General features: G+C 47.1%; 1 protein-coding gene across 4 annotated transcripts in view; it reads left to right on the top strand.

The window, feature by feature from the left end:
* Nucleotides 1-9801, top strand: part of CLASRP (CLK4 associating serine/arginine rich protein) — a 40740-nt gene extending 30939 nt beyond the window's left edge. For all 4 annotated transcript variants that reach the window (XR_011317979.1, XM_069746830.1, XM_069746831.1 and 1 more), the window contains exons 17-21: nucleotides 5335-5393; nucleotides 5506-5552; nucleotides 6152-6231; nucleotides 6703-6727; nucleotides 7609-9801. Coding sequence is in view for 3 of the 4 variants with exons in the window: in XM_069746830.1 (XP_069602931.1) it covers nucleotides 5335-5393; nucleotides 5506-5552; nucleotides 6152-6231; nucleotides 6703-6727; nucleotides 7609-7651 (254 nt within the window). In the remaining variant the exon portion in view is untranslated. The remainder of the gene's footprint in view (nucleotides 1-5334; nucleotides 5394-5505; nucleotides 5553-6151; nucleotides 6232-6702; nucleotides 6728-7608) is intronic.
* Nucleotides 9802-16662: the final 6861 nt, after the last annotated feature.

Below are 16662 nucleotides of genomic sequence, written 5' to 3'. Positions count from 1 at the left end.
TCACGGCTGGTACTGTTGCTATCGGATAAGAATTATTGTGCCTTTTTCTCTGATCGCCCATGACGGCACCACGGAGAGAGGGGATCCGCCCACCAAGGACAGGAAACCTACGGATAAAAAGGCGGTACCACTCTCCTGCATCAGTTGGTTTCCTGTCCTTGATGGGAGACCTACGGACTTACCAGTTCGTCGTTGGATCCGGGGCCAACCAGTCCGATTCAGGCAGCTGGGGTCCCTCTGCCTCGGCTAGGGTGGTGACCCGAAGCGCCACCGCTGGGAGCCAGTGGGCCGACAGGGTGTGCGGGGGAGGTGACAAGGAGTTCGCGGTCACCTCCCCAGGTAAGATGCAGCAGCGGCAACATCCCGGGGGGTCCCTCTGTGGTTGCGGGAGGTGCAGCACGACCCTCCCTAAATCAAGCGTCAGTCTGCACACTGCATCGCCATCAGGCGTGCAGGTATTGTGCTACTGGGGCTGCATAGGACCGGGGGTGCCGGTCAGCAGCGCATATCTGCTTCCGGGCGCTGCTTTGCGCAGGCCCGGTATCCAGCTGGGTCTCGCGAGGTCTGCAGAGCGCCGGTATGCGCAGGCGCCGGCGGTGCTTCCGGCCGGGCGCTTGATGCGCTCTGCGCAGGCGCCGGCGTGGCTCCAGCCGGGCGCTTGGTGTACACTGCGTGGGCGCCGGCGGGGCTTCTGGCCGGGGCGCGCTCTGCGCAGGCGCCGGCGTGGCTCCAGCCGGGCGCTTGGTGTGCATTGCGCAGGCGCCGGGGGTGCTTCTGAAGCCGCCGGTATGTTTCGGCGGGGCGCTTGATGCGCACTGCGCAGGCGCCGGCGGGTCTTCCGGTCGGATGGCGCGGATTACCGCTAGAGCGTGTTTTTTGAGTCGGATTACTGCGCAGGCGCCGACCGCTCCTCATATGATCAGTCGCTACTGCGCAGGTGCAGGGAAGCGGCGGGAGGGTTCAAATAGTAGAACCCTCATCCTCTTGGTGGCTCTGCAGTAATAGGCAGGAGCTTCAAGGGGAATAGGAGCGACAACTCAGCCGAGTTCAAGGCACGCAGACCAGCAGCAGTATGAGTGACCCAGCATCACCTCCGCCCGAATCACCTCCACCTGCAGTATCGCCACAGCAGCAGCAGCAGCAAAAAAGGCGGCAGCAGAAAGTGCACCAGGACACCAGCAAAGAACGCCAAAGGTCTCAACACAGTAAGGAGTCCAGTACGGCGTCGGGGAGAAAGCCAGAGGCAGAGAACCCCCAATCGGTATTTATGGGTCCTGGAGGTGGCCTAATTAAGAAGGAATGGAAAAAGCCCATGAGGAAGACTCTCTTAACTCCAAAAAGGAAATATCCCTTCGAGGAAGAATCGTGCTCCTTTTGGGAGAAGGCCCCGAAATTAGACGTGGCAATTGCTAAAGCCTCAAAGAAATTCGCCCTCCCATTTGAGGACATGGGGGTTCTGAAGGACCCAATGGACAAAAAGGCAGATGCATTTCTCAAGGGCTCTTGGGAGGCAGCGGGAGGAGGCCTGAAGCCGGCAGTTGCAGCTGCATGCACTTCGCGCTCCCTGATGATCTGGCTGAACCAGCTAGAGGGTCAGTTAAAGGGGAAAACTTCCCGAGACTCAATTCTGGATACATTACCCGTAATGAGGGGGGCTGCGGCCTTCCTAGCCGATGCCTCGGCCGACTCCATCAGGCTATCCGCCAGAGCAGCAGTGTTTGCTAATGCGGCCAGGCGCGCCCTCTGGCTTAAGAATTGGCCAGGCGACCTACAAACGAAAACGAAACTCTGTACCATCCCCTGTGAAGGGGAGTTTCTGTTTGGGTCGACTCTAGACGACATCTTAGAGAAAGCCGGGGACAAGAAAAAGTCCTTCCCCTCTCTGGGTCTCCCCTCTTATCGGAAGCCCTTTCGGAACAAGAGGTTTTTCCGTAAGAACCCAGGGAAAGGCCAGGGGAAGTGGGACGATAAGAAAAATAAAAATAAAGGATTTATCTTCAATAAAAACCTCAATGACAGCAAGAAACCTCCACAATGAAGGTTCACCCCAGGTGGGAGGGAGATTATCTCTCTTTCTCCCAGCCTGGAAAAAGATCACCTCCAGTCATTGGATCCTAAACATCATAGAATCAGGACTGAGGTTAACATTCAAGAGGTACCCTCGTCCCTCCTTCAAGGTAACATCTACCAGATCCTCAGCAGAAGAACAGTTAACTCTAGAAAACGAGATTGTGGGGTTAGTAAAAAAAGTACTCCTAGAAGTTCCCCCTCAAGAAAGAGGGCAAGGGTACTATTCCCCTCTATTCCTGAGGAAAAAACCAGATGGTTCCTTCAGGACCATTATCAATCTGAAGAATCTAAACAATTACTTAGAGGTTCAAGCATTCAAAATGGAAACGATAAAGTCATCAATCAAAATGCTGTTTCCTCAGTGTTTCATGGTGGTCCTGGACTTGAAGGACGCATATTATCACGTCCCAATACACAAGGATCACCAGAGATTCCTCAGAATGGCAATCCACATCAAGGGAGTCCTAAGACACTTCCAGTTTACAGCTCTTCCATTCGGCCTAGCAATAGCCCCGAGGGTTTTTACAAAGCTGGTCGCGGAGGTAATGGCTCACCTCAGGGAAGAAAACACCCTGATCGTTCCATATCTGGACGATTTCCTGGTGATAGGCTCCTCCCAGCAACATTGCAAGAATCAACTAGATTTAGTGATTCAATCTCTAAAAAACCTGGGCTGGCTAATAAACCTAGAGAAATCCAAACTGGTGCCTTCTCAGGTTCAGGAGTACCTAGGTCTCACTCTAGACTCCAGAAAAATGGAATGCCGGCTCCCAGAGGGCAAATTACAAAAGATAAAAAGCTTAGCATCAAGAGTACAATCTCTCCCCTCTATAACTCTCCGACAGGGCATGTCACTGTTAGGCTCTATGACCTCTTGCATCCCGGCAGTCCAGTGGGCCCAACTACATTCCAGGGATCTCCAATGGCAGCTACTGTCCGAGCAAATCCGCCTAGGAGAGCATTTAGACGGGCGGTTAACATTGTCTCCTCGCACCAATCTCTCTCTAACTTGGTGGACATTGCAGGAAAATCTTTCCCAGGGAGTTCCATGGGTAATCCCGATATCAAAGGTCCTAACAACGGACGCAAGCCCCTCAGGGTGGGGGGCTCATCTGGGCGACCTTGTAGCTCAGGGCATTTGGTCCCCGTCCCTTGCAAACAATTCCTCCAATATGAAGGAACTCCTGGCAGTAATATTTGCCCTTCAGGAATTCCTGGGGGTCCTTCAATCTCACCATGTGAGGGTGATGTCGGACAATCAGGTGGTAGTATCGTATATAAACCATCAGGGGGGTACCCGTTCCAAAAGTCTAATGGAAGTGGCCAACTCGATCCTTCAGATAGCCGAAAACAACCTTCTATCCCTGACAAGTCTACACATAAAAGGGATAGACAATTACAAGGCAGACTTCCTCAGTCGTTCCAGCCTAAAACAGGGAGAATGGGAACTAAATCCAGGCATATTTACCCAGATCACTCAGAAATGGGGGGTTCCCAAAATAGATCTCTTCGCGAGCCATTTAAACAAAAAAGTAGCCGCCTTTTGCTCTCTATCTCCCATGGGGAACCCAGTAGCCCTGGATGCTTTCCTGATTTCTTGGGGTCACCATCTGGTCTATGCCTTTCCTCCTCTCATTTTGATTCCAGCAGTGCTGAGGAAGATTCGGGAGGACGGGGCGTTGGTCATATTAATTGCCCCGTTCTGGCCGAAGAGACCTTGGTTCTCATGGATGAGAAAGTTGTCGATATCCGACCCTTGGGTATTGCCAGACCTACAGGATCTGTTGTCACAGGGCCCAATCTATCATCCGCGGGTCAAGAACTTACACTTGACAGCCTGGCTCTTGAGAGGAAAATATTAGAAAGCAGAGGGTTCTCTTCAGGGTTAATTTCAACTCTGTTGAAAAGTAGGAAGCCGGTTACAACAAAACAGTACGGCAAAATATGGAAAAAGTTCCTGTCCGTTTCAGGCGCTAAAATAGGGAAAGAAATTCCTATTAATGCCATTTTAGAGTTCTTGCAAAACGGGTTGGAAATGGGGTTAGCCACCAGTACCCTAAAAGTCCATGTGGCAGCATTAGGTGCTCTATTTAATTTTGACTTGGCTTCAAATAGGTGGGTCTCTAGATTCATTAGGGCGGCAGGAAGATCTAGGCCTCTGCCAGTAAAAGTGGTTCCTCAGTGGGACTTAAATTTGGTCCTTAAAGCCCTGACTAGTCCTCCATTTGAACCATTACATGAATCTACAATAAAAACGCTATCCCTCAAGACAGCTCTTTTAGTCGCCCTTACTTCTGCCCGTAGGGTCAGCGACTTGCAGGCCCTTTCAGCCAGGCCTCCTCACACACAATTTCTAGAGGATAGGGTTGTTTTAAAAACAGACCCAGTATATCTCCCGAAAGTGGCTTCAAAATTTCACAGGTCTCAAGAGATATCTCTTCCCTCCTTCTGTCCCAATCCCAAAAATAAGGAGGAACAAAATCTACATACACTAGATGTAAGGAGATGTCTCTTACATTACCTAGAAGTCACTAGAGAGAGTAGGGAGGATTCCTCTCTGTTTGTGTGTTTCCAGGGTCCCCGGAAGGGGAAAAAAGCATCTAAAGCCACCATAGCAAGATGGATCACGGACGCCATCAGCCTAGCATACTCAGCAAGTGGGATGCCCGTTCCCGGGGAGGTTAAAGCTCACTCAACAAGGGCAGTAGCAACTTCCTGGGCGGAGAAGGCCGGAGCTTCCATAGACCAGATATGTAGAGCTGCTACCTGGTCCTCACCATCCACATTCTATAGGCACTATAGATTGGACCTAATCTCCTCTTCAGACCTTACTTTTGGTAAAAGGGTTCTGGAGGCAGTGGTCCCTCCCTGAATGTACTATCTATGTAATTCTCTCCGTGGTGCCGTCATGGGCGATCAGAGAAAAATATAGTTCTTACCGATAACGGTATTTCTCTGAGCCCATGACGGCACCCGTACATTCCCTCCCTTCACTTATGGGTGCACACATGGAATAGTGCCATAGTCTATTATAATTTAAAGTCACGCGGTATCTTGTTATGCTAAACAGTTAAAATTTTTACAAATGTCTTAGTAGTCTCCCATCATTATCTATGTAAACAACTGATGCAGGAGAGTGGTACCGCCTTTTTATCCGTAGGTTTCCTGTCCTTGGTGGGCGGATCCCCTCTCTCCGTGGTGCCGTCATGGGCTCAGAGAAATACCGTTATCGGTAAGAACTATATTTTTTGCTTTATATTTTAGACAAGGCGGATAAAAAGGCCGCTCAGGAGAAGATTATACAGCAGGAGCATGAACGCCAGGTAAGAGTTGCTCATTTTCTGGGCCACACTGCTCTCAAAGGGGCAAATACAAAGTGTCAGCTGTTGGAACAGTTCAATATGTATCTTACTACTTATGTAATCTCTTCCTTAGGAACGTGAGGATGAGCTCAGAGCTATGGCACGGAAGATCCGCATGAAGTGGGTTATACTTGGCACATACGTTATGGCTCATTTTCTAAATATATTAATTTAGTTTTATTTTTATTATTGTGGAGTGGGGGGGAGGTTCTGCTGCTTTGCACCACTGTGATCTTATCACTCTTGATTTCTCATTGCTCCTTAAAACATGCCAGGACGGCCTCATCATTTTTTATAGGAGTTGCCCACTACTGGAGAACCTCTTCTTAAATACTATAATCCCCCATGTAGAATAAAAGTACCCTATAATCCCCTCCCACGCTGGTGTCGGATCTCCTGAGGCTCGCATGACGTCAGCCTCAGAATTCACACTGCATAAGTCAGTGGCCGTTGTTAACTTCTTTTGGAAGAACCTTTGAGGTCTGGGGGTGTTCTGGACTTTGCAGCCTTTATTTGCTGGCATTACTTTGTCACTTTTACCTCTTTAAACCCGGCGCCGACATCACTGGAAAGGTGCTGGTGCCGGAGGGGAGGATAGGTTATTTTTCCAAATTCTGAAGACTGACAAACCCTTGGGGCAACTGTTTCTTATTCTGTTTTATTAATTTCTACGCTAACATTTTTTAAAAAAAGTGTTAAATGATATTGTTTGTTTTCAGAGAGCGAGAGCGGCGTGAGAGAGAGCGTGATGAGTGGGAAAGGCATTACACGAGAAGCCGATCGCCTTCGCCGAGACACAGTAAGCGCACTGTAAATTGTTCTTGAGCCATCGTTGTAAATGTACCCAGCAGTATATCTCTCTCCTGTTGATCAACTAGAGCGGTGCTGGGAAAACCAAACATGGGCCGCACCAGACTTGTCATGTTTCTCCCTATGGTCCCCGACTTTCCACACTGTTTCCTCTGAAATTACCCAGCATTTCGGAGTAAAACATACCTGCCTGCTATCATGCCTAATGTGGGGGCAGCATGAATCTAGTGACTTTGGGGGAAAAAAAATATATATATATCTGTTTTTTAAAAGTTGTTTGGTGTGAATACATGCTGTGACTGGGACCAATTGATGGATCATCATACCGAACCCTGAGCCTTCTTGGCTCCCATTGGCTTTAGAGTGCGAAATGCTTTCAACCATTTGTAAATATTCCTTACATATTGTGATGAAAATACTTATTTGCAGTTCCACATTAATTAACTTTTTGTTATTGCAGGTCGGGATTACAGCTCTTCAAAAAGGTAACATACGCCGGGTGCTGCTTTGGCTCATAATTAATATTCTTCCATTACAACATAGTTAGAAAGTTTTCAGCCCCAAATGGTCCGGTACTTTTCTTTTACATTAACAGTGTGAATAAAGCTTAGCCCCGCTCTCCTCCTCCCCCCCCCCCACGCACGAGAATGTATGTGCATTGATTTTATTTAAGATGCAAATTCTTGAAAGATTGGGGGATGCTGTCTCTCCAAATGTAGTTTTTCTGCAGTTTTACAAGATTAACAGATTTTTTCAATTACAAATAATTGTCAACACCAATTGCCAGGAGCGCTGTTGACCCCCATCTGAAAGGAGTGGCCGCCCGCATGCTCCACCATCGCATCATTCATTATCTATGAGAAAGGAGAGTGCTGCACCTTTTCCTTTCGCTGTCTTATACAGAATGAATGGAGGAGTGGTCAAGCATGCTCCCTACCTGATAAGAGCATATCTATGTAATAAAAGTGTTTGTTCCATAAGGCTAACTTCTATCTACACTGCTATCAGAGAATGAGGTCTCATGCATGGTCCCCCCACCCCAGCCACTTCTCCAGCGATGGCAGCCTAAGCCGTCAACTACCCAGACCTTCTTTTATTTGCCTGACTACCACGTAATACTACATTTCCGCAAAAGCGATCAAGATGAGCAGCCTTCCCAATGGTCTAGTTTGCCAAGACGTTGGTCTTTGAGAAGTCAAGTAATCATCACGACACTGTCAGATTAAAATAGTGGTGTATGGTGCGCCCACCCCATGAATAAAGACGCATTTTCATATGTTGAGGGATCAGATGGGTGGTCCAGATCAATGTGAAGGTATTTGCTTACCTACTGATTGTCTGATTGTATACATTTTATTTTTATCAGGAGATCACGCTCAAGATCCAGGAGTCCACATCATCGACACTAACGGTGCAAGGTTTTCTTAGTGACTCTGCCCTTGTGTTATACGTCATACGATATAAATATGGCTCTCGCCCAAGTGAATGTACATTCCATATATTTGACTACGTGGAGTCCGAGAGGATGTCTCCTCCATATACTACAGACCACTAGCTATTTAGGCTAATCATTACCCCATAATTTACCCGTGCTCCCTCATTGGCAGGTTTCCTATAAACTATACATCTTGTAGATCGGTGGTGGTGCCATGTGAAGTTTTGATGAAGAAGAAGCATCACCTCTTACTCTGGTTCTGCAGATTTAGGCTGAAATCACATGTGCAGTTTTGGATGCAGCTTTTTTGGGACAAGTCCAGGAGTCGATTCACCGAGAATAGCAAATATAAATGGATCTGTTCATCCATCCACTCTGGCTTTGGATCAAAAAAAATGCACCCAGGTGAATCTGCACCAAAAACTGCACGTGAGGGTCCTCCCTTACAGAGACGTGACAGCGCGCCACATTTGTCTTCTGCACTTCTTAATCCATAGATGGAACAAATTATGGAACAATTATTAGTCACGAGCACCTACAAGATGGCGTTAGTTTATAGGAGAACTATTAGGAACAAATTTTCACTGACATTTTGTAAGGAGCAGAAGATGATTGTGGTAAGGCTATCCTCCACTCTGGTGCTTTTGCATTTTTTTTCCCATTTTTTTTTTTGGCTGCTGAAAGTGCCATTTTGGGGTCTTTAATGTAGATCTGGCTCTCCACTTTTTTCTTAACTTTTTTTTTTTTTTTTATATACCGTATATATTTTTAATGCTGCTGTTGGGAAAAACTGATCTTGTTGTTTTCTGTGGTGTCAGTTTTTTGCCTGATGCCGTCCACTCTGATACGAGAAGTCTCTTCACATCTCTGGTATTATAGACCCAGCTCAGTGGCACAATTTATCAGTTGTGTCTTGCGCAGGCACGAAAAAAAAGAGCTGGTCACAACTGATCCAGTTTTTAGTAAAGTCATATATGCAAACAAGTAAAATGTTTATGCAAAATAGATGAATTCCATACTAGAAATCCAAGAGCAGATGGTAAGTTTTCTTCTTTTTTTTTTCCCCTCCTCCTCTTCTCAATATGACAAACTTGGAGCAGTTAAGGGTATGTGCACACGTATTCTGGGTCCACTGCAGATTTCAGCAGATTTGATATATCCGCAGTGGAAAGCCGCTGCGGATTTACCGCGTTTTTCTGCAGTTTTCACTGTGGTTTTACAACTGCGGATTTCTATCGGAGCAGTTGTAAAACCGATGCGGAATCCGCAGAAAGAAGTGACATGCTGCGGAATGTAAACCGCTGCGTTTCCGCACATTTTTTTCCGCAGCATGTGCACAGCCTTTTTTTGTTTCCCATAGGTTTACATTGAACTGTAAACGTATGGGAAACTGCTGCGGACCCGCAGTTGCGGAAACGCTGCAGATCCGCAGCAAAATCCGCATCGTCTGCACATACCCTTAATCTTCCAGGACATTTGTTTTAAAAGGGATCTGTCACCAGATTTCACAATATAAATTGTATAACTTTTTTGATAAATCTTTTTGACCTGATGAGGCTGGAATACTTGCTTTGAAAGTCCATGCAAGAATGGCTGTAAAATAGTTTAGGAAAGTTTTCCGATCTGATTTTAAAGTACAAATTTTAGGAGTCCAATTCTCGTTGTATGTCGGTGTCATCAGATCTAATAGCTGTTTAATAATGTGTTGTGAAACCTGGTGACAGATTCCGTGTTTTGTTATTTTTCTTCTTTTTTTTTTTTAATGAACCTACTTTCCATGAAATGTCTGCTTGTTTGGCAGGTGGCAATAACCCATCTCTAATGGAGAAATGTAAATTCATGCCACTCTCTAATATTATCTTTTGGTCTATTATGGGCTTTATTGGCATTATCGATCATTTTCTGATCTGACCAGATTATACATTTGCAAAGTGTTTCTGCAGTTACTTTCACAACTACTTCAGTCACAAGGATGCAGTGGTGTAATGAGTTCTGTAAGTGACTGATTCTTTACAACTCACCAACCAGTTTTCACAGGAGGTTGACCATTGTACAATATTATGTTGGTTCCTGAATAGCATTTATTTTATTGTTAATGTAAATAAATTTATTTTTGCTTTCTAATGCGGAAGATTTCTGTGTGATTGATCGACTTTTCCTATACTATATACGATGACGCAGTGGGTACTAACCTGTGCAGTTGGAAGTCTACAACTTGCGGCATGCCCTGACAGAAAACTTATCGCTCTGAGCGGAGTAAAACTTCAGCATGTGCACATAAATGGTGCAAATCGATTTACAGGACCGGTTGCACAGCTGTCTACCTTCTGTTATCTGAGGCTCTTCTTTTGATTTTTCTGGGCTGGTGAAAATTTTTTATTGCAGCGTGACACATGTGACGTCGGCCAGGTCAGATAAGTGAAAGAGGTGGATGCTGAGAGGTAAAAGTTGGTTCTCGACTCCTGTCCAGCAGCCACAGATTACTGACGTAGCTGCAGGATCGGGTCCTGCAAATCAACTCGCACCAGTTCTAACCAGGACCATGCTTTCCCAGCAAAACATTGTTTGCACCGATTTGCTTATCTTCTAGTGCATCATGGTGCTAACGCTAAACTCTCACAGTGGCACTTTGGTCGCTATGACGGCACGATCCGTGACGTTCCAGCGATATAGTTACGATCTCGCGGTGTCTGACACGCTACTGCGATCAGGGACCCCGCTGAGAATCGTACGTCGTAGCAGATCGTTTGAAACTTTCTTTCGTCGTCAAGTGTCCTGTCAAGTGGCGGCATGATCGCATCGTGTAACAAAGGTGTGCATGATATCGTATACGATGTGCGCATAGTAACCAACAGCTTCTACATCGCAAACACGTCATGAAATTATCACTCCAGCATCGTGCATTGCGAAGTGTGACCGCAGTCTACGACAATGGAGCAATGCTGGAGCGTCACGGATCGTGCTGTCGTAGCGACCAAAGTGCCACTGTGAGACGGTACCTTAAGGAACAGGGAGCAGAGAGGTTTAAAGCCCTAATGTCTTTCTGCACCCATCAGGATAGGGACTGAAGAGGTCCTTTATACCTGATGCTTCTGGATGCTGGTAGGCTTGTCCAATGTCTGCCAGATGGTCTAGGATCGATTACCTTTGCTACTCCGTCCCCTAAAACAGTCTGTACTGGATCTCTGCCGTTCAGATGCATTTTGGCCACACTGGCTGACTGCACGCGTAGGGGTTATATGTTTATTGATGAGATGCTTTCTGCATCGGCCCTGCTTTGTTCCCTGCTCAGCAGTGTTCCCCAGCACATGAACTCTACCCGGAAGTTGCCTGCTGAGGGCACATGATCTTGCATGTTATAACGGGTCACTTGGCCCGCCGTGTTGACCTCATACTCTGCCTGTGACTTTTAGTTTCCAAGCAAGTATACTGCCGATTTCAGATTTCTTCATACAGTTATGGTGGATTTGTCGCTGGAAGGAGCCCAATACAGCGAGCCTTGGATTGGCCTCTCTTCCATTCATGGTTGCCTATTCATGGTAGGATATGGTGTCAATTTTGCAGCCTTGGTTGTAGCCAAAGGTGTCTGTTTCCATTATGGTGTGTCCTACTCCTCACTCTGAATCAGTGGAGCTTCTACTACCTCCGTCCCAATGAGTATTTGCACTTTGTGAGCACTTATCCTAAGACCTCGCCGCTGTTAGAATTTTATGCAAGTGTAGTATTGGGTTATACTGTCATTTTCTTCTTTCTCAAAATTAAGTGTGCCATTTGTCTTCCGAAGCTGGCAGGGTCATGTAAAAATACCCCTTTATAAATCCTGCACATAAAAGATTGTAAAATGAAGAACTGGCTCCATCGGATGAACTGTGCTCGTTAATTAGGCAAGAAGTCCAGTCATCTATTGCTGAATTAAACATACACTCAAAGCTAATCCAGCACTAAGAACCGGGAAAACCATGACAAGAAGAAGTTAGGGCAACGGCGTTATTTCAAGAGGCAAAAAATAAAGGTCAGTGAAGCCACAAGGGTGGGAGGAAGACTATCTGCTTTCAGCTATAGCTGTAGGAAAAAAGACCATGGACTGCACATCCAAAAGTTTGATCTATTGCAGCTAAGCAAAATTTACAAAACTGAACATGAGGTCGTTAGTCTAACATTCTGATCACACGTCTTACTTTCATCCTACAAAGGGAGTCCATAGCCAAAAATCAGTGGATTCTGAGTACTATGACGAATGTTTACAACATGGTTTCTCTCCCACCCATCCATCTGAAGTTTTCGCTTTACACAATCAAAATTTTGCACATCTGCCGAGACTGTTAGAAGACCCCTCAAACCAAGTCAAGCTAAGGGCAGTCGTTCAAGTACCAGTTTCAAAGCTAAGGCTTTGGTCACTAGTCTCAATTTACTTTTAGTCCAAAAACAGTCCCCGATAGCCTATAATAATCGTTATATCATATGCAAACACTTCAAAATGAAAACTGTAAAGACCAAAGTTCCATTAAACAAGGAGAACGGTTCTAGGTGCAATAAACTTTAAAATACGTCCCAATCATACTGACTCGTTGGTTATTCTAAGAGTGATAAAGTATTTTATTATAAATTATTTTCCATATATTGCATTATTCCTACATTCTTGTATGTGCTTAAAATTGTATTTGATTTCAACTATGTTCTCATTTGCAACTTAATAAAACTGATTTACACAAAAAATTTTTTAAAATACATCCACTTTCACCTACCAACCCATCAAACATTTGAAATTTTCCATCCGCCAGGAAGGTCACTTTCAACACAATTAGTTTGTTGCCTTACTCTTTGGCATTTCTTCAACCCCCCAAAGCTTTTTAGAAACGTTAACGTGAATGTCGTAGCATTCCTAAGGCTTCACGACATAAATCCTTATCTAGACTTCTTTTATGTAAAATGCAATTTCTTACTGAATTCTAGTGGAAAATCTAAAACAAAGTGATAGTTGTTCAAAGTGGGATGGATCCTGAATGTTAAGTCAAACTTTTCTCCTTTGCACAGGAAAAGTGTTCCTTAGGTTTTTGTTTAAAAAAAAAAAAAAAAAACTCAAGAAAGCAATCCTCATTCCTATTGAAAGAGAAAAAAATATATACCGTATTGGGGTCATTTGGATGTTTTGGGTTGTCGTTATGATTTAAAAAGAGAAAACACAGTAGTTTGACAATAAATGGCTTCACCCAACCACTAACCATGAGTGGAGAAAAAGTTTTGGTAATTCTGCCGGGGTATGTAAACTTTTGAACACAACTTGTGTGTGTGTGTGTGTGTGTGTGTAATTTTGTATGTGTGTGTATGTATACCCTTTCGTGTCTACTAGGCAGGACCCTGTGTCTAACACATCAAAAGTGTTTGGGGCATCCGCACAGCGGAAAATGCGGACTGGTCCTTGCCAGCACACCCTAGCCCGCCCCGCTCCAGAGCCAGACATGCAGTGTAGAAAAATGGAACAGGTTATTAAAGCTGCCTGACAGCTCTGGGACCAGGTACCCTCCAGCCACTTTTTTTTTTTTTTTCTTTCTTTTTTTAGTTAGCTGCTGCAGACCCTCAACTGAAGACCATAAGATTGGTGAAAGGATTTGGGGGTTTTATCCTCTTGAAGTGACATATTTCAAAAAAGCTGCACACACAAGTGTAAGAAGGTGGCAGGTCCCCTCAGTTGCCCCAGCTCCTTCTCAGTGTGACTCCCGTGCGTCCTATATAAATGTTGCATACCCTATTGTAAAATGTCTGTGTATTGCTATGTGTAATGCCATGTACCATTTAATGTTATCCCCTTGTGTATTACACTGCACTGTGTTCATATTGTGTAATGTGTGGAGTTCCCCTTTAAGTATCTGTGTTGCACTAAGTTAGGGACAGTTGATGGTTAAATTGTGGGCTGGGCCAGCAGCAGGAAAGGTGGCAGGAAGCTGCTGTCCCCAGTCAGAAGCTCGGGTACGTTAGCCCTGAGCAGATGTATAGTAGCGGGGCATTGCCCGACTCCTAGATGGGGAGAAGATCTGTTGCCCCAGGCTCAAGGACTCAATAGGATCTGGTCCCGAGGACTAGAAAAGACTAAGGCAGAGGTGTCAAACTGCATTCCTCGAGGGCCGCAAACAGGTCATGTTTTCAGGATTTCCTTGTATTGCACAGGTGATAATTTAATCACCTGCACAGAATGATTCCAGCACCTTGTGCAATACAAAGAAATCCTGAAAACATGACCTGTTTGCGGCCCTCGAGGAATGCAGTTTGACACCTTTGGACTAAGGACCGCAACATGGATCCTAAGGACTAAAATTCGCAACACCGGCCCCAGGACTCAGGAAGGGCCCCCGCTGAAGGGGTTTTAAGTGCCCAGATCCCAGCGAGTGGACTACTGTGAGTCTTCGGCAGCTGGTGTGGGTGCGGCTGTGGAGAGTGTCAGGGACAGATCAGGAAATCCAGTGTTGTACTGTTCTCAGTGCCGGCGTCATCACCCGGCACAGCGGGCAAATGCCGGGGCCCTGGGGAGAGGGGGGGCCCACTCACGCTGTCATAGATACAGCTGGGAGAGCAGAGCAGGAGATAACATGCTCTCTCCCCCCACAAAGTCACTGCTGGCTGCGTTCTCTTAACCCCTATGTGCCAGCTCTGACACAAGCATCTTCTCACTCAGTCAGTGCAGCCAGGCAGGCACACATAGGGGTTAACAGAAGGCAGCCAGTGTGACATTGTGGGCGGAGAGAGCACGTTCTCTGCTCTCCCCCCTGGGTGGCTGCAGACAGTGCTGAAGTTTATCAGGCAGATTCCGAGGAGCTCCGTCCTACTAGTGACTGAGTGAGTGCAAAGGTATCCAGCAGTGGTTGCAGTTGTGGCTCAGTCTTCTGCTGTCTGTCTCCGCTGCCTAAAAATGTGGGTGATGTCTGGAGGAGCAGCTGGTGGAGTGCAGCCTGTAGCCGCCCAGCTCACCTAGAATACATGCATGCTGCACCAAACCTGCACCAGTGGGGTAGGAAGAAGCTTAACCCCTTCCCATCTGTATCAAGGTTATTGCTGAACCTTAAAGATAACAATCCGACCCGCATAAATGGGGTTAACCAGATGCCAGGAGGAAGGGGAGCTGCTGCCATGGATAAAACTGAGCTGTGGGCTGTACGTTGGGGCCCCGTGGCCCCAGGCTGGTGACTGGAGGGACTCTGCCCAGTGCTGGCATGTGGGGGATTTCTGCTCCGGAGTCTCAGCTTCTCTCCTCCACATCACACTGTGCAGTCACAGCAACATTGGTTGTCTCTGTCCAGGTCCCAGCAGCTGCCACTGCTCCCACCAAGGACATGGCATCACTTAACCCTTCCCCTGCAGCCACCGGCAACAAATCCACATTATTCCTTGATTAAATCAGGTTCCAACCCAATAGAGGAGCAGACCTTTCCTGCTGCCATTAGGGTCCGGGAGGGAGTGACATTGGCTGCCCTGCTACTCTGTAGTGGGGGGTGACAAGTGTAACATGGGGTAACGATGACAGAGAAATGCACAGGATAATAGTGAGCGCGACAGAGGGCAGTGTATGGTATGGAGCAGTCAGGGGGTGGGCTGCAGGATCCCCCCATACTGTACATGACTGCTCGGGACAGGGAGGCGTTTAATGAGCTTCTAATGACAGGGCACTAATTGGGTCATTAGGGTTTGTGGAAAGGATTCAGCATCAGGTCCCTCATTAATGCCCGAGCCGCCTGTTACTTTGTAGCACAGATCTGTTGGGGCCGCAAAACCAAACAACGTTGTTTATGTAGAAAAGTCTTTGTTTTACCCTTCGCCACGACAGCACCCCACATGAGAGAGAGGGATCCGCCCATAGGAACAGGAAACCTACAGAATAAAAGGAGGCGGTCCCCTCTCCTCCTCAGTTTAGGTTTCCTGTTCCTACAGGGACCCGGCTTACCTACAGATGAAGAGGATCCCTGGGCCATGCACCCGCCTGCGCCGGTTTCTGTGGGAACGGCAGGGGCTGCGGTACCAGAAGCAGCGGCGGGGGAGCCCCTGCTTGCAGCCTCCCCCCTCTTCTGGCCAAACATCCACGGTCCGGGTCCGGTCACCGTAGGTCCGGCCGGCACTGTGAGGACGCGCGCGCTGCAGCGGCCGGCTTAATAGCCTCTGGCGGCCGCATGGTGGTGAGAGCGGCGCGTCTAACCCGGAAGTCGCGGGAGCACTTCCGGGTTGGTCCGGGGAGGCAGGAGAATGGGCGGCAAGTTTAAAAATGCAGCGCTAGCGTCGGGCCGGTGTGTGTGAAATGGCTTCACCGGCCGACGAAGCGCACCTGCCCGCAGTGCAACAGCGCTCTCCCAGCAGGGAGAGAAGCACGAGGAGCAGCACAAAGAGTGGTGGCCGACCTCCAGAGAAGAGTTCTACCACCAAACGAATTCCGCCTCCAGAACCGGTACCTGTCAGCTTCACTGGGTGAGTTTTTGAAAGAGTCTCTTCCTATATGCTGATATATGTTCCTCCTGTATCCTTCCTCTAGACTAAGAAAAGGACACACAAATCTAAGCATAAAGAGTGTGCTTTATGTACGCAGCCCCTCCCGGATGATTATGCCAAAAAACTGTGTGCAGAGTGTATCATGCAAACTCTACGGCAGGAAAATATCATGACTCCCTCAGAGGTCAGAGCTATTATCCGAGAAGAGATGCAGGGTTTGGCGCAGACAAGTAGCGCCAGTACCCGTCAGCCTAGCAGGTCCCGGTCTCCGGTTAGTTCGGAGTCAGAGGGTGTATGTATTTCTTCAGACGAAGAGGGATCTCAGCCGAGCTCATCCGAGACTGAAGGGGGACTTTGTCTTCCCAACAGTAATGTGGACAATTTAATAAAATCTGTCAGGAGCACGATGGGGTGCCCAGATGGGAAAGAAAAGAAATCAGCACAGGACATAATGTTTGCGGGGTTAGGACAGAAGAAACGTAGGTCCTTCCCCGTCATACAAACCATCAAAGATAT

Source organism: Ranitomeya imitator, chromosome 2 (genome assembly GCF_032444005.1).
Source record: "Ranitomeya imitator isolate aRanImi1 chromosome 2, aRanImi1.pri, whole genome shotgun sequence".
Lineage (NCBI taxonomy): Eukaryota > Metazoa > Chordata > Amphibia > Anura > Dendrobatidae > Ranitomeya > Ranitomeya imitator.
The sequence above is the reverse complement of the archived record's forward strand: the minus strand, read 5'-3'. Positions and strand labels throughout refer to the sequence as shown.